Raw genomic sequence first — 16,100 nt, forward strand, 5'->3', positions numbered from 1 at the left:
ATGACTCATGGGACTTCAGCCAGAGGAGTGAGACTCTGTCTCAAAAAAAAAAAAAAAAACAAAAAAGGGAGGGACCTCATGTGGGTGGCACATAGGCAGAGTGGCTGGAGTTGCACACAAGGGTGATTGAGCAAGACAGTGCTGGGGACAGGAGCAGCCACTGTTGACAGTACCTGGGCCACCACTTGATGGGGGAGATTAAGGGGAGGAGCAGTCAGGTTACTCTGATGCCAGAGGTCAGCACTTAGGAACCTGGTGACGGAGGAGAACCTGTGTATTCCACAGCTACTTCTCTGAGGAGACAGTTGGTGTGATGGGTGTCCCTCAGTGGCTGTCCTTTCTGCTATTGCTGCTGCTATTGCTTTGGGGACTGGGGCAGCCAGCATGGCCAGCAGTCATGGCCCTGGCCTTGCACTGGCTCCTGGGGGGCCGTGCATGCTGTGTGTTGCTAAGCCTGGCCGTGCTAATGCAGCCCTGGCTCAGCCACTGGATGCCTCACTGGCTGAGCTTGGTGGCTGCATCCTTGCCACTGATTCTGCTTCCCACATGGCCACCTCTGGCGCTATGCTGGCTGCCTGCTGATGTGACCTTCCTGACCAAGATCTTCCGCCTGGACCTGGATGTCAGGGTGCGTTTGAGCCGACAGCCGATTGACAGCTTTGTGGACACCTTTGAGCGACAAGCACAAATGCAGCCTGCCCGGGTGTTCTTGGTGTGGACAGGGCCCATAGCTCGCTCTGTCACTTTTGGCGAGCTGGACACCTGGGCCTGCCAGGCAGCATGGGTCCTGAAGGCTGAGCTGGGTGGTCCCATGGGCCTACATTCTGGCAAGCCTGTTGCCCTCCTGGTGGCCTCCCAGATCATTCCTGCTGTCAGTTTGTGGCTGGGGTTGGCCAAGCTGGGCTGCCCAGCAGCCTGGATCAACCCACATGGCCGAGGAGCGCCCCTGGTACACTCAGTGCTGAGCTCTGGGGCCCAGTTGCTGGTAGTAGACCCAGGTGAGGGCCACTGGAGAATGGAAGGGGGTAAGGGCAAGGGACCAGCTGGAGGGTGGGATCTTTGGAGGGGCTGGGCAAAGATGCCTTTGTTCTGTACTCACCTACCTTTGTGAACAGAGAGAATCAAAACTTACATAACTGGAAAGTAATTCTGAGGTTACTGGAATTTAATTTTTTCCACAGTATTCCAATACTAACAATGGGGTTCTTTGTTGAAAGCAGAAGCTTTCCTTTTTTTTCTTTCTCCTTTTTTTCATTTTTTCTAATTTCTTTTCTTTTTTTATTTTTATTTTTTAATTTTTTTGAAAGCAGAAGCTTTTCTCTGCTAGCTACTTCTCTGCCACCCCACCCCCTGCCAATCTGCAGGTCTTAGCTTTCCCTTCAAGACTCCCAAGGTGAAACTTGCCTCAGTCTTTCCTCTGACCCATCCCCACAGACCTCCAGGAGAGCCTGGAGGAGATCCTTCCAAAGCTGCAGGCTGAGAACATCCGCTGCTTCTACTTCAGTCATACCTCCCCTACACCGGGTGTGGGGGCGTTGGGGGCAGCCCTGGATGCTGCCCCTCCTGACCCAGTGCCTGCTGACCTGCGTACTGGGATCACACGGCGAAGCCCTGCCCTGTTCATCTACACCTCTGGGACCACTGGTGAGGGTGCCCAGTAGTCCTAGCCCCAGCCTCTCAACTTTCTCTCTGACCTGATCCCAAACTTGACCTATGCTGCAATATTGACTGTTGAAACCACCCTGTTCTCTGACCTTGACATTGGTTAGAACTCTGATACCAATGTGATTTCAGTGGTCAGTGCAGAATCCTGCCTCTTCTGATAAACAGCCTGAAACCTTTATTGACCTTTGATCTTGACTCTGAATTCCCACTCTGTTATTCCCACTCTGAATTCAAATTCTGAACCTAACCACAAATGTTCATACTTGACCACCCTCTGAGAGCCTCAATCTCCAGTGCACCCCTGACCCCTCAGTGCTAGCCCTTCTCCCATGTTGTCCTTTCACCATCCCACCATTCCCATTCTTCATTCCTCCAGGCCTCCCAAAGCCAGCCATCATCTCCCATGAGCGGATACTGCAGATGAGTGGGATGCTGTCCTTGTGTGGGGCCACAGCTGATGATGTGGTCTACACCGTTCTGCCTCTGTACCACACAATGGGGCTTGTCCTTGGGGTCCTTGGCTGCTTAACGCTTGGTAAGCCCTTTTCTGAGGAGCCTTCCAATCTATGGGACCATTAGAGTGAATGTCATGGAGGGGCTATCAGGGAAAAGACCTCGTAAGTTATATAGCATTCTTAGGTCTCAGTTTATATATGTATGTATGTATGTGTGTGTGTGTATATATATATATATATATATATATATACACACACACACACACACACAAAAATGAGTTTTAGGGCCACATAGAGAGGCTTGGACACCCAGACAGTCCCTAATGGCTGTGCTTTGGTTAGAAGGTAACAAGAGCTGATATGAGTGATGATCATGCTCCTCCAAGGGAGCAGGGGTGATCAGGAGGTAATGATTTGTGACATGGACAGGAGAAGCTGGTGAGGGAATGCCCCACAAGCATTCCATAAGGTATCTGGATACCCGCCTCAGAAATTATAATGAGACCTCTCCACAGTTTGTTCTGTTTTCAAATTTCTTTTCTTTTCTTTTCTTTTTTTTCATTGAGACAGAGTTTCAAGCCGTTGTGTCGTAGCTCACAGCAACATCCAACTCAGGCTCAAACAATCCTCTTGCCTCAGTTTTTCTTTTAGTAGAGACAGGGTTTCATTTTTGCTCAGGCTGGTCTCATGAGCTCAAGCAAACCACCCACCTCAGCCTCCCAGAGGGCTAGGATTATAGGCACGAGTCACCGCGCTCAACCTGTTTTCAAATTTTATCATGCAAAGTTTGAAACATAAAGAGATTTCTAAATGTTTCTACGTGAATCTTCACATATCCAATACCCAAATTCAGCTATTATCAGCATTTTATTGTACTTTTTTTTTTGATACAGAGTCTCTAGCTGTAGCCCTGGGTAGAGTGCCATGGCATCATAACTCACAGCAACCTCCAACTCTTGGGCTCAAGCGATCCTCTTTCCTCAGTTTTTCTATTTTTAGTAGCTATGGAGTCTGGCTTTTGCTCAGGCTGGTCTCAAACTTGCGAGCTCAAGCAATCCACCAGCCTCAGCCTCCCAGAGTGCAGGATTACAGGCATGAGCCACCACGCCTGGCTACTGTACATGTTTTATTTATCATCCTCCCCCACCTTTTCTTTGTTGTTGTTTAGCAGGCCCTGTCAGGGTTGGAACCCGCCACCCTCAGTGCATGGGGCTGGTGCTCTAAACATTGAGCTACAGGTGCCCAGCCATCCTCCCCCTTTTACTCTCATATTTAAAAAAATTATCGGGTGGTGCCTGTGGCTCAAAGGGGTAGGGTGCCAGTCCCACATGCCGGAGGTGGCAGGTTCAAACCCAGCCCCGGCCAAAAACCACACACACAAAAAAAATTATCATGGGAAATTTCAAACATGTATAAAAGTGCAAATAGTAAAAAAAAAAAAAGTGCAACTAGTGTGATGATGCCTCACGTGTCCTCATCCAGCTTCAACAATTGTTAACATGTTGCTGGTTTTATTTCACATGTACTCTCTTCTTTCTTTCTGGATTGTTTTAAAGCAGATCCTAGACACTATCTTTTTGCTTGTAAATACTGCAGTACAAATCTCTAACATATAAGGGCTTTAAAAACGTTATCACCCCTGGCGGGGTGCAGTGGCTCAAGCCTATAATCCTAGCACTCTGGGAGGCCAAGGTGGGTAGATTGCCTGAGCAAGAGTGAGACTCTGTCTCTAAAAGGCATTGTGGTGGGTACCAGCTACTTGGGAGACTGAAGCAAGAGAATCGCTTGAGCCCAACAGTTAGAAGTTGCTGTGAGCTATAATACTACAGCACTCTGCTGAGGGTGACAGAGTGAGACTCTGTCTCAAAAAAACAAACAGGCTCTTGGGCGGCACCTGTGGCTCAACGGAGTAGGGCGCTGGCCCCATATGCTGGAGGTGGCGTGTTCAAATCCAGCCCTGGCCAAAAAAAAAAAGCAAAAACTGCAAAAAGAAACCACAAAACAAACAAACAGGCTCTGTGCCTGTAGCACAGTGGTTATGGTGTTGGCCACATACGCTGAGGCTGGAGGGCTCGAAACCAACCTGGGCCAGCTAAATAACGACCACTGCAACAGAAAAATAGTCAGGCGTTGTGGCAGGTGCCCATAGTCACAGCTACTCGGGAGGCTGAGGCAAGAGTCTCTTAAGCCCAGGAGTTGGAGGTTGCTGTGAGCTGTGTGATGCCACAGCACTCTACTGAGGGCGATAAAGTGAGACTCTGTCTTACAAAACAAAAACAAAAAACTTATCACCCCTAACAAAATCAACAGTAATTGTTTTATATCATTTAATGCCCAGTCCCTGTTCAAATTTCTCCAATTGGTGGTTTGGGTTTTTTGTTTGTTTTGAAACAGTCTCATTCCATGCCCTGGGTAGAGAGTGTTGTGGCATCATACCTCACAGCAACCTCAAACTCCTGGGCTCAAGAGGTCCTTTTGCCTCAGCCTCCTAAGTATTTGGGACTACAGTTGCCCACCATGACTCCTGGCTAATTTTTCTTTCTTTTTGAGACAGAGTCTCATTCTGTTGGCAAGGCAGAGTGCGAGGGCACCATCTTAGCTCACAGCAACCTCAGTCTTTTTGAATCAAGCAATCCATTTGTCTCAGACTCTCAAAGTAGCTGAGACTACAGCTGCCTGCTTCAATGCCTATTTTTGGAGACAGGGTCTCTCTCTTGCTCCGACTGGTCTTGAACACCTGAGCTTAGGCAATCCACCTGCCTCAGCCTCCCAAAGTGCTGGGATTACAGGTGTGAGCCACTGCACCTTTGTTTTCTTATCAGTCTCTTCATCATATTTACTAGTTAGGTCTCTGTTCCTTTTTCCCCAGATTCCTTGTTGGATTGGAAACCTCTAGAGCTGTTATTTCAGTTTCAATAATTCTTGGCCAGAACCTTGATGGAGGTGCCTTTGTGCCTCCTAACTCATCCCACTGGAGACAGCTCACGCCTTTTATCCTACCTTAGACTAAGATGCTCCCCATCTTCAGCAACCTTCCTCTTGCTGAATTTACCAGTTGTGTGTGTGTGTGTTTTTTTTTGAGACAGAGTCTCACTTTGTCACCCTCAGTAGAGTGCTGTCGTGGCACATAACAACCTCAAACTTCTGGGCTCAAGCAATTCTTTTGCCTCAACCTCCCAAGTAGCTGGGACTACAGCTACCTGCCACAATGCCTGGCTATTTTTTTTTTTTTTGAGACAGTTTTACTCCGTTGCTCTCCGTAGAGAACTGTGATGTCACAGCTCACAGCAACTTCCAGCTCTTGGGCTTAGGTGGTTCTCTCGCCTCAGCCTCCCGAGTAGCTGGGATTACAGGTGCCCGCCACAACGCCCGGCTATTTTTTGTTGCAGTTTGGCTGCAGACGGGTTTGAACCTGCCACTCTTGGTATATGGGGCTGGTGCCCTACTCACTGAGCCACAGGCACTGCCCATGTCTGGCTATTTTTAGAGATGGGGGTCTCCCTCTGGCTCAGGCTGGTCTCAAACCAGGCAATTCACCTGCCTTGGCCTCCCAGAGTTCTAGGATTACAGCCGTGAGCCACCATGCCTGGCCAGAATTTACCAGTTCTTGAAGACTTTTCTTTTTTTTTTTTTTGTAGAGACAGAGTCTCACTTTATGGCCCTCAGTAGAGTGCCGTGGCCTCACACAGCTCACAGCAACCTCCAACTCCTGGGCTTACGCGATTCTCTTGCCTCAGCCTCCCGAGTAGCTGGGACTACAGGCGCCCGCCACAACGCCCGGCTATTTTTTTGTTGTTGCAGTTTTGGCCAGGGCCGGGTTTGAACCCGCCACCCTCGGCATATGGGGCCGGCGCCCTACTCACTGAGCCACAGGCGCCGCCCCTTGAAGACTTTTCTTGAACCAGATGTTTCATGAGGGTTTGCAAACAAAGATTTTTTTTTTTTTGAGACAGAGCCTCAAGCTGTCGCCCTGGGTAGAGTGCCTTGGCATCACAGCTCACAGCAACCTCCAACTCCTGGGCTCAAGCGATTCTCCTGCCTCTGCCTCCCAAGTAGTTGGGACTACAGGCGCCTGCCACAACACCCAGCTATTTTTTGGTTACAACCGTCATTGTTGTTTGGCGGGCCCTGGCTGGATTCGAACCCATCAGCTTAGGTGTATGTGGCTGGCGCCTTAGCCGCTTGAGCCACAGGCGCCGAGCCTTTTTTTTTTTGAGAGAGAGCATCAAACTGTTACCATGGGTTGAGTGCTATGGCATCACAGCTCACAACAACCTTCAACTCGTGGGCTCAAGTGATTCTTTTGCCTCAGCCTCCCAAGTAGCTGGGACTACAGGTGCCTGCCACAATGCCTGGCTATTTTTTGGATTCACACCCCCAGCTCTGGTGTATGTGGCTGGTGCCTTAGCCGCTTGAGCTATAGGCACCGGAACCACAAAGATGTTTATTTAAAGGAATCATCATTTATTTTCACAAGAGAGGGCATGCATTATATGTTACTCAAAAATACAGTCTCAATGGGCGGTGCCTATGGCTCAGTGAGTAGGGCGCCAGCCCCATATGCCGAGGGTGGCGGGTTCAAACCCAGCCCCGGCCAAACTGCAACAAAAAAATAGCTGGGTGTTGTGGCGGATGCCTGTAGTCCCAGCTGCTCGGGAGGAGGAGGCAAGAGAATCACGTAAGCCCAAGAGTTAGAGGTCGCTGTGAGCTGTGTGATGTCGTGGCATTCTACCCGAGGGTGGTACAGTGAGACTCTGTCTTTACAAAAAAAAAAAATACAGTCTCAAAGAAGGCACACCTTATTATCTCACTGAGCACATCAGCAGTTATCCCTTTGGGTGGAAGGATGATGATATTTAGCTTGCAGGGTTTTATAATGATTAGTGTTGGGGGAGGGAGAGTGCCTTCCACAGAGCCAGATGCAAAGGAGGAGATGGGGGGCATCACTTTCCATACATCCACCCAACAACCCACTCATTCATCTACTTACCTCCTCACCCTTCCATGCACCCACCCATCTTTTCATCCATCCTCACACCTATCCATTCATCTTTCCACTCACCTATCTATCCATGCCACCTGTCCACCCATTTATTCATTTACCCACCAAATCTGTCCATTCACCTACTTATCTTTCTTTTTTTTGCAGTTTTTGGCTGAGGCTGGGTTTGAACCCGCCACCTCCGGCATCTGGGGCTGGCACCCTACTCCTTGAGCCACAGGCGCCTCCCATCACCTACTTATCTTTCTGTCCATTAACTTACCCATCTGCATAGGTAGGGATTCATTTATACCTTTTTTTTTGTGTGTGTGTGTAGAGACAGAGTCTCACTGTATGGCCCTCAGTAGAGTGCCGTGGCCTCACACAGCTCACAGCAACCTCCAACTCCTGGGCTTAAGCGATTCTCTTGCCTCAGCCTCCCAAGTAGCTGGGACTACAGGCGCCCGCCACAACGCCCAGCTATTTTTTGGTTGCAGTTCAGCCAGGGCCGGGTTTGAACCTGCCACCCTTGGTATATGGGGCTGGTGCCTTACTGACTGAGCCACAGGCACCGCCCTCATTTATACCTTTATACCAGCTTTATACTTTATACCAGCTTTCCACACATCCTGAAGACAGGATTTTTTTTTTTTTTTTTTTGAGACAGTCTCACTAAGTCACCATTGGTAGAATGCCATGGTGTCACAGCTCATGGCAACCTCAAACTCTTGGCTTAAGCGATTCTCTTGCCTTAGCCTCCCAAGTAGGCTGAGACTACAGGCGCCCGCCACACCACCCGGCTATTTTTTGTTGTTGTTGCAGTTGCCATTGTTGTTTTAGCAGACTGGGGCTGAGCTCAAACCCACCAGCCCTGGCGTGTGTGGCTGGTCCTGTAACCATTGAGCTATGGGCACCAAGCCTGAAGACAGGATTTGAACTCAGGTCTGCTCTTCTCATGGGAGCAGTTCTGGTTGGGCTGAAGACACAGAGATGAGCTTGACACTGTTTTGCATTTCAGGGGACCACACAGGTGATCAAAGTAGCTTCTCACAGCAACTTGGAAGTATGTCCTGAAACCCCGTCCTCTTCTCCTTCCAAGGTGCCACCTGTGTCCTGGCCCCCAAGTTCTCTGTCTCCAACTTCTGGGATGATTGTAGGCAGCATGGCGTGACAGTGATCCTGTATGTGGGAGAGGTCCTGCGGTATTTGTGTAACACTCCCCAGGTGAGGCTGTAAGATTAGGGCTCTATGGTGAAGACCCCAGGGATGGGCCAGGCATGGTGGTTCACACCTATAATTCTAGCACTCTGGGAGGCTGAGGCTGAGCTCAGGAGTTTGAGGCCAGCTTTAGCAAGAGTGAGACCCCATCTCTACTAAACATAGAAAAACTAGCTGGGCATTGTGGCAGATGCCTGTAGTCCCAGCTATTTAGGAGGTTGAGGCAGGAGGAGCTCTTGAGTCTAAGAGTTTGAGGTTGCTGTGAGCTATGATGCCACAGGGCAACTAAGTGAGTGAGACTCTGTCCCAAAACAAAACAAAACCCCCCAAAATAAAACAGGTATGAAAACCCAGGAACCCAGGAAAAGATCTCAGGTAAAGATTCAGATACTGGGGTGGTGGAGGTGGCTCATGCCTGTAATCCCAGCACTCTGGGAGGCCAAGAAAGGTGAATCACCTAAGCTACAGCAAGACCCTGTCTCTAAAAAAATATATAGTCGGGTGTTGTGGCAGGCGCCAGTAATCCCAGCTACTTGGGAGGCTAAGACAAGAGAATCTCTTGAGGGTGGTGCCTGTGGCTCAGTGAGTAGGGCGCCAGACCCATACACCAAGGGTGGTGGGTTCAAACCCAGCCCTGCCGAACTGCAACAAAAAAATAGCTGGGCGTTATGGCGGGTGCCTGTAGTCCCAGCTGCTCAGGAGGCTGAGGCAGGAGAATCGCGGAAGCCCAACAGCTGGAGGTTGCTGTGAATCCTGTGACGTCATGGCACTCTACCGAGGGTGATAAAGTGAGACTCTGTCTCTACAAAAAAAAAGAAAAGAGAATCTCTTGAGCCCAAGAGTCTGAGGCTGCTGTGAGCTGTGTGGCACTCTAGTGGGGGGTGACAAAGTGAGACTCTATCTCAAAAAAAATAAAAAAAGATTCAGGTACTGGACTCAAGCAAGGTCTCTCAGGCAGGTAATACACCCTAGGCCAGAGCCTCAGAGAATGAGTTCTATACATGTTTTCTGATAGCGGCTCCTTTGATGATTAGCTATGCTACCTGAAGCAGGTGACTTTAACTTTCAGACTTAGTGTCCTCATCTGTTAAATGGATTTTTTTTTGAGACAGAGTCTCAAGCTGTCGCTCTGTGTACAGTGCCATGGCATCATAGCTCAAGCAACCTTCAACTATTGAGCTTAAGTGATTTCTCTTGCCTCAGCCTCCCAGTAGCTGGGACTACAGGCACCCTCCACAATGCCGGGCTATTTTTTGGTTGCAGTTGTCGTTGCTTAGCAGGCTGGGGCTGGGTTTGAACCTGCCATCCTTGGCGTATGTGGCCAATGCCCTGCTGACTGAGCTATGGGCGCTGGCTTAAACAGGGATATTAATAGCCCCTACCTCAAGGGGGTATCATGAGAATTGAATAAATTAAATATATACAAAGTGCCTACACAGGGTAAACGCACCAGATGAGAGCTGGCCTCATCCTTACACAGTCTCCAGGTAACTATGTCCAAGAAAGGTCACCAGATAGCTTTCCAGATAAAGTCTCCAGTTAACTCCTCAGGGAAATGTTGCAAGTAACTACCCTCAGGTAAGGACTTCAGGTAACTCCTCAAGATGAGTCCTTAAGTGACTCTCTAGGTGCCTCCAGGTAAAACTCCCTCGGGAATGCTTCTAGGTAAGACATCCAAGTAACTCCCTCCTCCTATTACAGTTCCAGGCAACTACCCCTAGGGTAAGAACCTGGGTATCCCCTCCAAGTAAGACCCTAGATGAGGCTCCCAGTTACTTCTAGGTAACTTTCCAAGGCAAGACTCACAGGTAATCCTCCAGGTAGACTCCAATAACTATTCTTTTGTAAGAACTCCAGGTAGATCCCCTAGGTCAGTAGTTCTCAACCTTCCTAGTGCCACGACCCTTTAATACAGTTGCTGTAGGTCGGGACCCACAAGTTGAGAACCGCTGCTCTAGGGAGAGGTGCTTAAGGTAATGACCCAAGATAGCCCCCTGTCCAGGTAAAGGTTTCAGGGCATACTCCGAGAGCACCGCCTCCTCTCCCTCTGGGGAAATCCCTATAGCAACCGGACGACCAGAAGCATACAGTCCGCCTGGCAATGGGCAATGGACTCCGGGCTGACGTGTGGAAGACCTTCCAGCAGCGCTTTGGTCCCATTCGGATCTGGGAACTCTATGGTTCCACAGAGGGCAACATAGGCTTCGTTAACTATCCTGGGCGCTGTGGGGCTCTGGGCAAGACAAGCTTCTTCCTTAGGGTAAGTGGGTTGGGTGTTGGTGTGAGAGTGACCCTATCTGAGATTGTGTCCACAGGACCTATGCTGATGCTCCCCACCCTCCACCCCAGGTGCTGTCCCCCTTTGAGCTGGTACAGTTTGACACGGAGACAGAGGAGCCTGTGAGGAATAATAAGGGCTTCTGCGTCCCTGTGGGACCAGGTATGAGGGTTTGGGGAACCTTTCCTGGGTGTGGAAGGAGTGGAGACCTTCACTTTCCTCCTTGTCTGGAACTGCCCAAATCCTTGAGATTGATTTTCAGTAGAAATATATCAATCCTCATCTGAACCTTGAGTCCCTGGCCATTGTTCTGGACCCTCTGCTTCAATCTCTCATTGTGGCCTGTTGAATCTCTGGGGCTGTCCATCTGAGCTGTTCTCTCAAACTTTCTGTGAGGGTCACATCTTCCAGGCATCAGTCCTTTGTCCTACACCTTCTCTTAGTTTCTTCTTTCATGGGGCCTTGCAAGGTCCTGGTCATATGTCTTCCTACCCACCACTTATCTGTGTCCCTCTTCCATTCCTTGTTCTTTCTCCTGTTTCTTTTTCTTTTCTTTCTTTCTTTTTTTTTTTTTTTGAGACAGAGCCTCAAGCTGCCACCCTGTGATGCTGTGGCATCACAGCTCACAGTAACCTCCAACTCCTGGGTTCAAGCGATTCTCTTGCCTCTGCCTCCCAAGTAGCTGGGACTACAGGTGCCCGCCACAACGCCTGGCTATTTTTTTGGTTGCAGCCGTCATTGGTCTTTGGAGGGCCCGGGCTGGATTCGAACCCGCCAGCTCAGGTGTATGTGGGGCTGGCGCCTTAGCTGCTTGAGCCGCAGGCCCTGAGCCTATATATATATATAATTTTTTTTTTTTTTTTTTATTTGCAGTTTTTGGCCGGGGCTGGGTTTGAACCCGCCACCTCCGGCATATGGGGCTGGCGCCCTACTCCTTTGAGCCACAGGCGTCGCCCGCTTCTCCTGTTTCTTTATTGACTCCCTGATGCTACCTTCTCTCTGCTTCTCTCATTTTCTGTGTCCTCCTGCCCCATTCTCTCAAGGTCCTTATATCTTTGGGTCAGCCTCTGGCAGGGTCCTGGGCGATGGGTTCTAGTTCCTGGCTGATAACTCCACTTCCGCTCCTACTCCAGGAGAGACGGGGCTCCTTTTGACCCAGGTGGTAGGCCGGCACCCTTTCCTGGGCTACCGTGGCCCCCAAGAGCAGTCAGAACGGAAGTTGGTGCGGGACGTGCGGCGCACGGGTGACGTTTACTACAACTCCGGGGACACAGTGGCCATGGATCGCGAAGGCTTCCTCTACTTCCGCGACCGCCTTGGGGACACCTTCCGGTCTGGGGCGGGGCTTTGGGGGAGGGACTAGGGGGCCCCGTCTTCTGGAGCAGGTTGGAGGACTTCCGGATCCTAGAGGGGGCGGGGCTTGGAGAGGGCAGGAGGCAGGGCCTCCTCCTTGCCAGGGGCGTGGCGTGTTTGCAGCTGATGCTCCAACTTTGCAGATGGAAGGGTGAGAACGTGTCCACGCGGGAGGTAGAGGACGTACTGTCGCAGGTGGACTTCCTGCAGGAGGTTAATGTCTACGGCGTGTCTGTGCCAGGTGCGGAGGGTTTGATTCATTTTAAACTAACAACTTTGTGGGTGGAGGAATGTTCCAATTTGGGGGTGGGGGGCAGAGTCTCAGTCGCTCTGGGGTTGGGTGCTGTGACATCATAGCTCACGGCAACCTCAAAGTCTTGGGGTCAAGCGATCCTCTGTCTCAGCCTCCCGAGTAGCTGGTACTATAGAAGCCCGCCACAAGACCCGGCTAGTTTTTCTATTTTTAGTAGAGATGGGTCTTGCTTTGCTCAGGCTGGGAGATGTTCCAGTTTTACAGGTGGAGAACTGCAAGGGTACAGGAAAATTTAGAGACTTGCTTGGTCATACAGCCACTGAGGAGAGCTGAGCGAGGCTAGAGGGTCAGTTAGGGGCCCCTCGAGATGGGTCAGCTGAGACTGACCAGTGTTTTTCCTAGGATGTGAGGGTAAGGTGGGTATGGCTGCGGTGCAGCTGGTTCCCGGCCAGACTTTCGATGGGCAGAAGCTCTACCGGCACGTCCGTGCGTGGCTCCCTGCCTACGCTGCCCCTCATTTCATCCGTATCCAGGTGAGTCTAAGGTAGCAGGAGTAGGTGGGTGAGGAATCACGGCTAGTGATTCCTGCCGTGGGCAGTCACATTAAGGAGGTCACAATCACTGCCCTGCAGGACACTCTGGAGATCACGAGCACGTTCAAATTGGTGAAGACTCGATTGGTGCGTGAGGGCTTCAACGTGGGTGTTGTCATTGACCCCTTGTTTATACTGGACCACCGAGCCCAGACCTTCCTGCCTCTGACACCAGACATCTACCAGGCTGTGTGTGAGGGAACCTGGAGGCTCTGATCATCTGACCAGCCCATAGGAGCAGGGACCAACTCCTGCCAACTACCCCCCTCCCCTGTCGTCTTCGCCCTGGGCCTGCCTGAGGTTGTCATGAATCCCAGCCTGACCGTATCCCCAACCTCACTGGGCTGGAATTGACAGTGGGCCCTGTAGCAGTACAAGAGTAAACTTGAATGTATACGCGTACGTCTGTGAGCCTGCAGGGCCAGTGCCTCCAGAGAACTTGCTTTAGGGTCTTTCCTGACTTCCTCAGAGAACTCAGCCATCCCTGTGGGATGACCCTGCATGGGTAAGGCCAAAGGGGTGGGAGGAGCCAGTCTTGCAGCCACAACTAGGAGAAATAACCCTGACTCCATCTGTGGGTCTTTTGTGGTCAATAAAGGGGCCGAACCTGGATCAGGTGGGCCAGCAAATGTGGATCGTCCCCGTGACCTGTGTTCTACAGGATGTAGGGGAGAAGTGCTAAGAACGGGCGATCTGACAAGGGCTGGACTAAAGCTAAAGGTAAGCAGGAAGTTATTGGCAAAGGAGAGTCCCCTGCAGAGTGAACAGCAAGGGAAAGGGCAAGTTTTATAGGCGGGGAGGCCTCTGGAAATTGGAGGCTAAACATCTCAGGAGACGGACATACTTGCCCGTAGCATTGATGAAAGGTAGACGAGAGCAGGCGCCTCAGGTCTGTTAAGTGTTGCCTGCGCAGGCTCAGGGCGCGGTGGGAGCCGTGGGCAGTTGCGAGCGGCTACCGAGATTCCTGGGCAATGTAGTCCGTGCCGCCTCAGAGACCGGAAGCGTCACTAGGGGCCTTGTGGGACATGTGAACCGGAGCAAGCGGCTACCGAGGCTTCTGGGAAGTGTAGTCTGTGCCAGGTCGGCGACCGGAAGCGTCTCTCGGGGCCTTGAGGAAGCTGTGGGCAGAGCTGGGCAGCTACTGAGGCCCTTGGGAAGTGTAGTCTGTCCGGGCGCAGCGACCGGAAACGTCCCTCTCGGCGTTGTGGGAACTGGGCAGGTGCAAGCGGATGCCGGGGCTACTGGGAGGGTATCTTAGCGACATTTCTGTGACCAGCGGTGATCCTCAGGACACTGTGGGAGTCGTAGGCTAGGCGGCGTAGGCAGGTGCAGTCCGCGGGTGACCTTCAGGCTCCCAGCGGGAGCATGACGGTGACAACAGATAGCTCTCCACAGTAACACTTGGATTCGACTGTCCCCTGGTAGTACTGCAGGCCGCAACCCCACCGATCCCTTGACGGTGCGCCACCGTGCCTCGGCCTCCTTCTCTGGCCCTTGGGCCTCTGCCGGGTCGGAACGGAGATTCTAAGGAGGAAGCGCAGGCGGCGTCCCATAAGGGCCTTCGGGCAGCCGTGCTGTGCCAAGGTCCTCGGGAAGCGAGTGATGCTTCTGTGAACCCTGGGGGTAGGAATTGAGCCTCTGCCTGTCCGCCAGCAGCCTGAGGCGGAGGTAGTGCCCTTCTGAGTTTCTGGTCATTTTAGCTTGCGTTCTGCTGTTTGTCATCTGTGGCGGCTGTGCACTGTAATTATCGCACAAGAAGTGGTCGTTATTGTCACTTGCTGTTTCTCTGACCTTTCTACATGTCCCCTGTGGAACTCCAGCCATTTTCATACAACTGGACTTGGATGCGGACCCATTGTGATCCTCTACACATTGTAGGTCATTGCGTTCCTTTACACGCCTGTTTGCTCCAGAAGAGATGAAGGGAAGTAGGGAGCTGGGTTCATATAGTAGCAGAGGCCGGTGCTGTTTACTGCAAAAATTAAGTTTTCAAGTTTGGTCGCATTCCTGTTTCCTTCAGGAGGGACCCTGAGCAAGAAGGGTGCTTGGAGCTATATAAACATAGCAGCAGAGACCCAGGCTGGCCACTCTTGCTGCACCTTCAGCTTGCCTCCCTCTGGTGCACAATAGGTCTGATATCATTTGACCAGTATGCTGTGCTGGTTCCCCCACTATGGCACTTCCTTCCTACCCTGAACATAGTAGGTCCTTGTTACATAAAGGCCCTTAACACCCTTTAGGACCAGAGACCAACCTGGAAAGGAGCTTGGAGTGTTTGGAGAAAGCAGCAGACTGGTGCTTGCCACTCCTACTTTGGTACCATGCTTCTGCCATGTCTTGTGACCATCCTTTGAGATCTGCCAGGTCCTGTTCTCCAGGCTTTCCTGGGCTCCTGCACCGAATACTAGAACGTATTACTTCTACACAGTGAGGTTTTTTTTTCTTTTGAGAAGGAGCCTCAAGCTGTCACCCTGGGTAGAGTGCCGTGGCATCACAGCTCACAGCAACCTCCAACTCCTGGACTCAAGTGATTCTCCTGCCTCAGCCTCCTAAGTAGCTGGGACTACAGGCACCTGCCACAATGCCCGGCTATTTTTTGGTTGCAGCCATCATTGTTGTTTGGTGGGCCCGGGCTTGATTCAAACCCGCCAGCTCAGCTGTATGTGGCTGGCGCCTTAGCTACTTGAGACACAGGTGCCTAACCCACAGTGAGTTTTTTTAATATAATATCCATGCCCTCTGACCCAACACCTGCCAATAAAGGGCTTGGCTAAATAACTCACTGCCCCTACCACCTGGGGCTTCCTCAACCATATCGTATACATGTTATCCAAATATCACATGTAGGCCAGACAAGGTGGCTCACACCTGTAATCCTAGGACTTTGGAAGGCTGAGGCAAGTGGATAGCTTGAGCTTATGAGTTCGAGAGCAGCCTTAGCAAAAGTGAGACCCCCATCTCTACTAAAATAGAAAAACTGAGGCAAGAGGATCACTTGAGCCCAAGGGTTGGAGATTATTGTAAGGTATGATGCCATGGCACTCTACCCAGGGCAACATCTTGAGATTCTGTCTTAAAAAAAAAAAAAATCACATGTACCCCTAAAATATGTACAACTATTATATATCAATATTTTCTTTTTGAGAAAGAGTCTCATTTTGTTACCCTCCGTAGAGTGCTATGGCATTATAGCTCATAGCAACCTCAAATTCTTGGGCTCAAGTGATTCTCTTACCTCAGCCTCCTTAGGGGATTCCCAAGTAGCAGGGACTACAGGTGCACAGCACAACGCCTAGCTATTTTT

The 16,100-nt window shown here is 50.9% G+C and overlaps 1 protein-coding gene across 1 annotated transcript; it reads left to right on the forward strand.

Moving 5' to 3' along the window:
• Positions 1 to 202: 202 nt before the first annotated feature.
• SLC27A5 (solute carrier family 27 member 5) lies at positions 203 to 13,429 on the forward strand. Its single transcript, XM_053607300.1, has 10 exons — positions 203 to 998; positions 1,435 to 1,644; positions 2,042 to 2,200; positions 8,201 to 8,325; positions 10,385 to 10,579; positions 10,669 to 10,759; positions 11,731 to 11,929; positions 12,094 to 12,191; positions 12,606 to 12,736; positions 12,836 to 13,429. Exons 1-10 carry the CDS (start codon positions 314 to 316, stop codon positions 13,010 to 13,012), a joined length of 2,070 nt encoding a protein of 689 aa, XP_053463275.1. The 5' UTR covers positions 203 to 313; the 3' UTR covers positions 13,013 to 13,429.
• The last annotated feature ends 2,671 nt before the right edge of the window (positions 13,430 to 16,100 follow it).

This window comes from Nycticebus coucang, chromosome 10, assembly GCF_027406575.1.
Source record: "Nycticebus coucang isolate mNycCou1 chromosome 10, mNycCou1.pri, whole genome shotgun sequence".
Taxonomy (NCBI): Eukaryota; Metazoa; Chordata; class Mammalia; order Primates; family Lorisidae; genus Nycticebus; species Nycticebus coucang.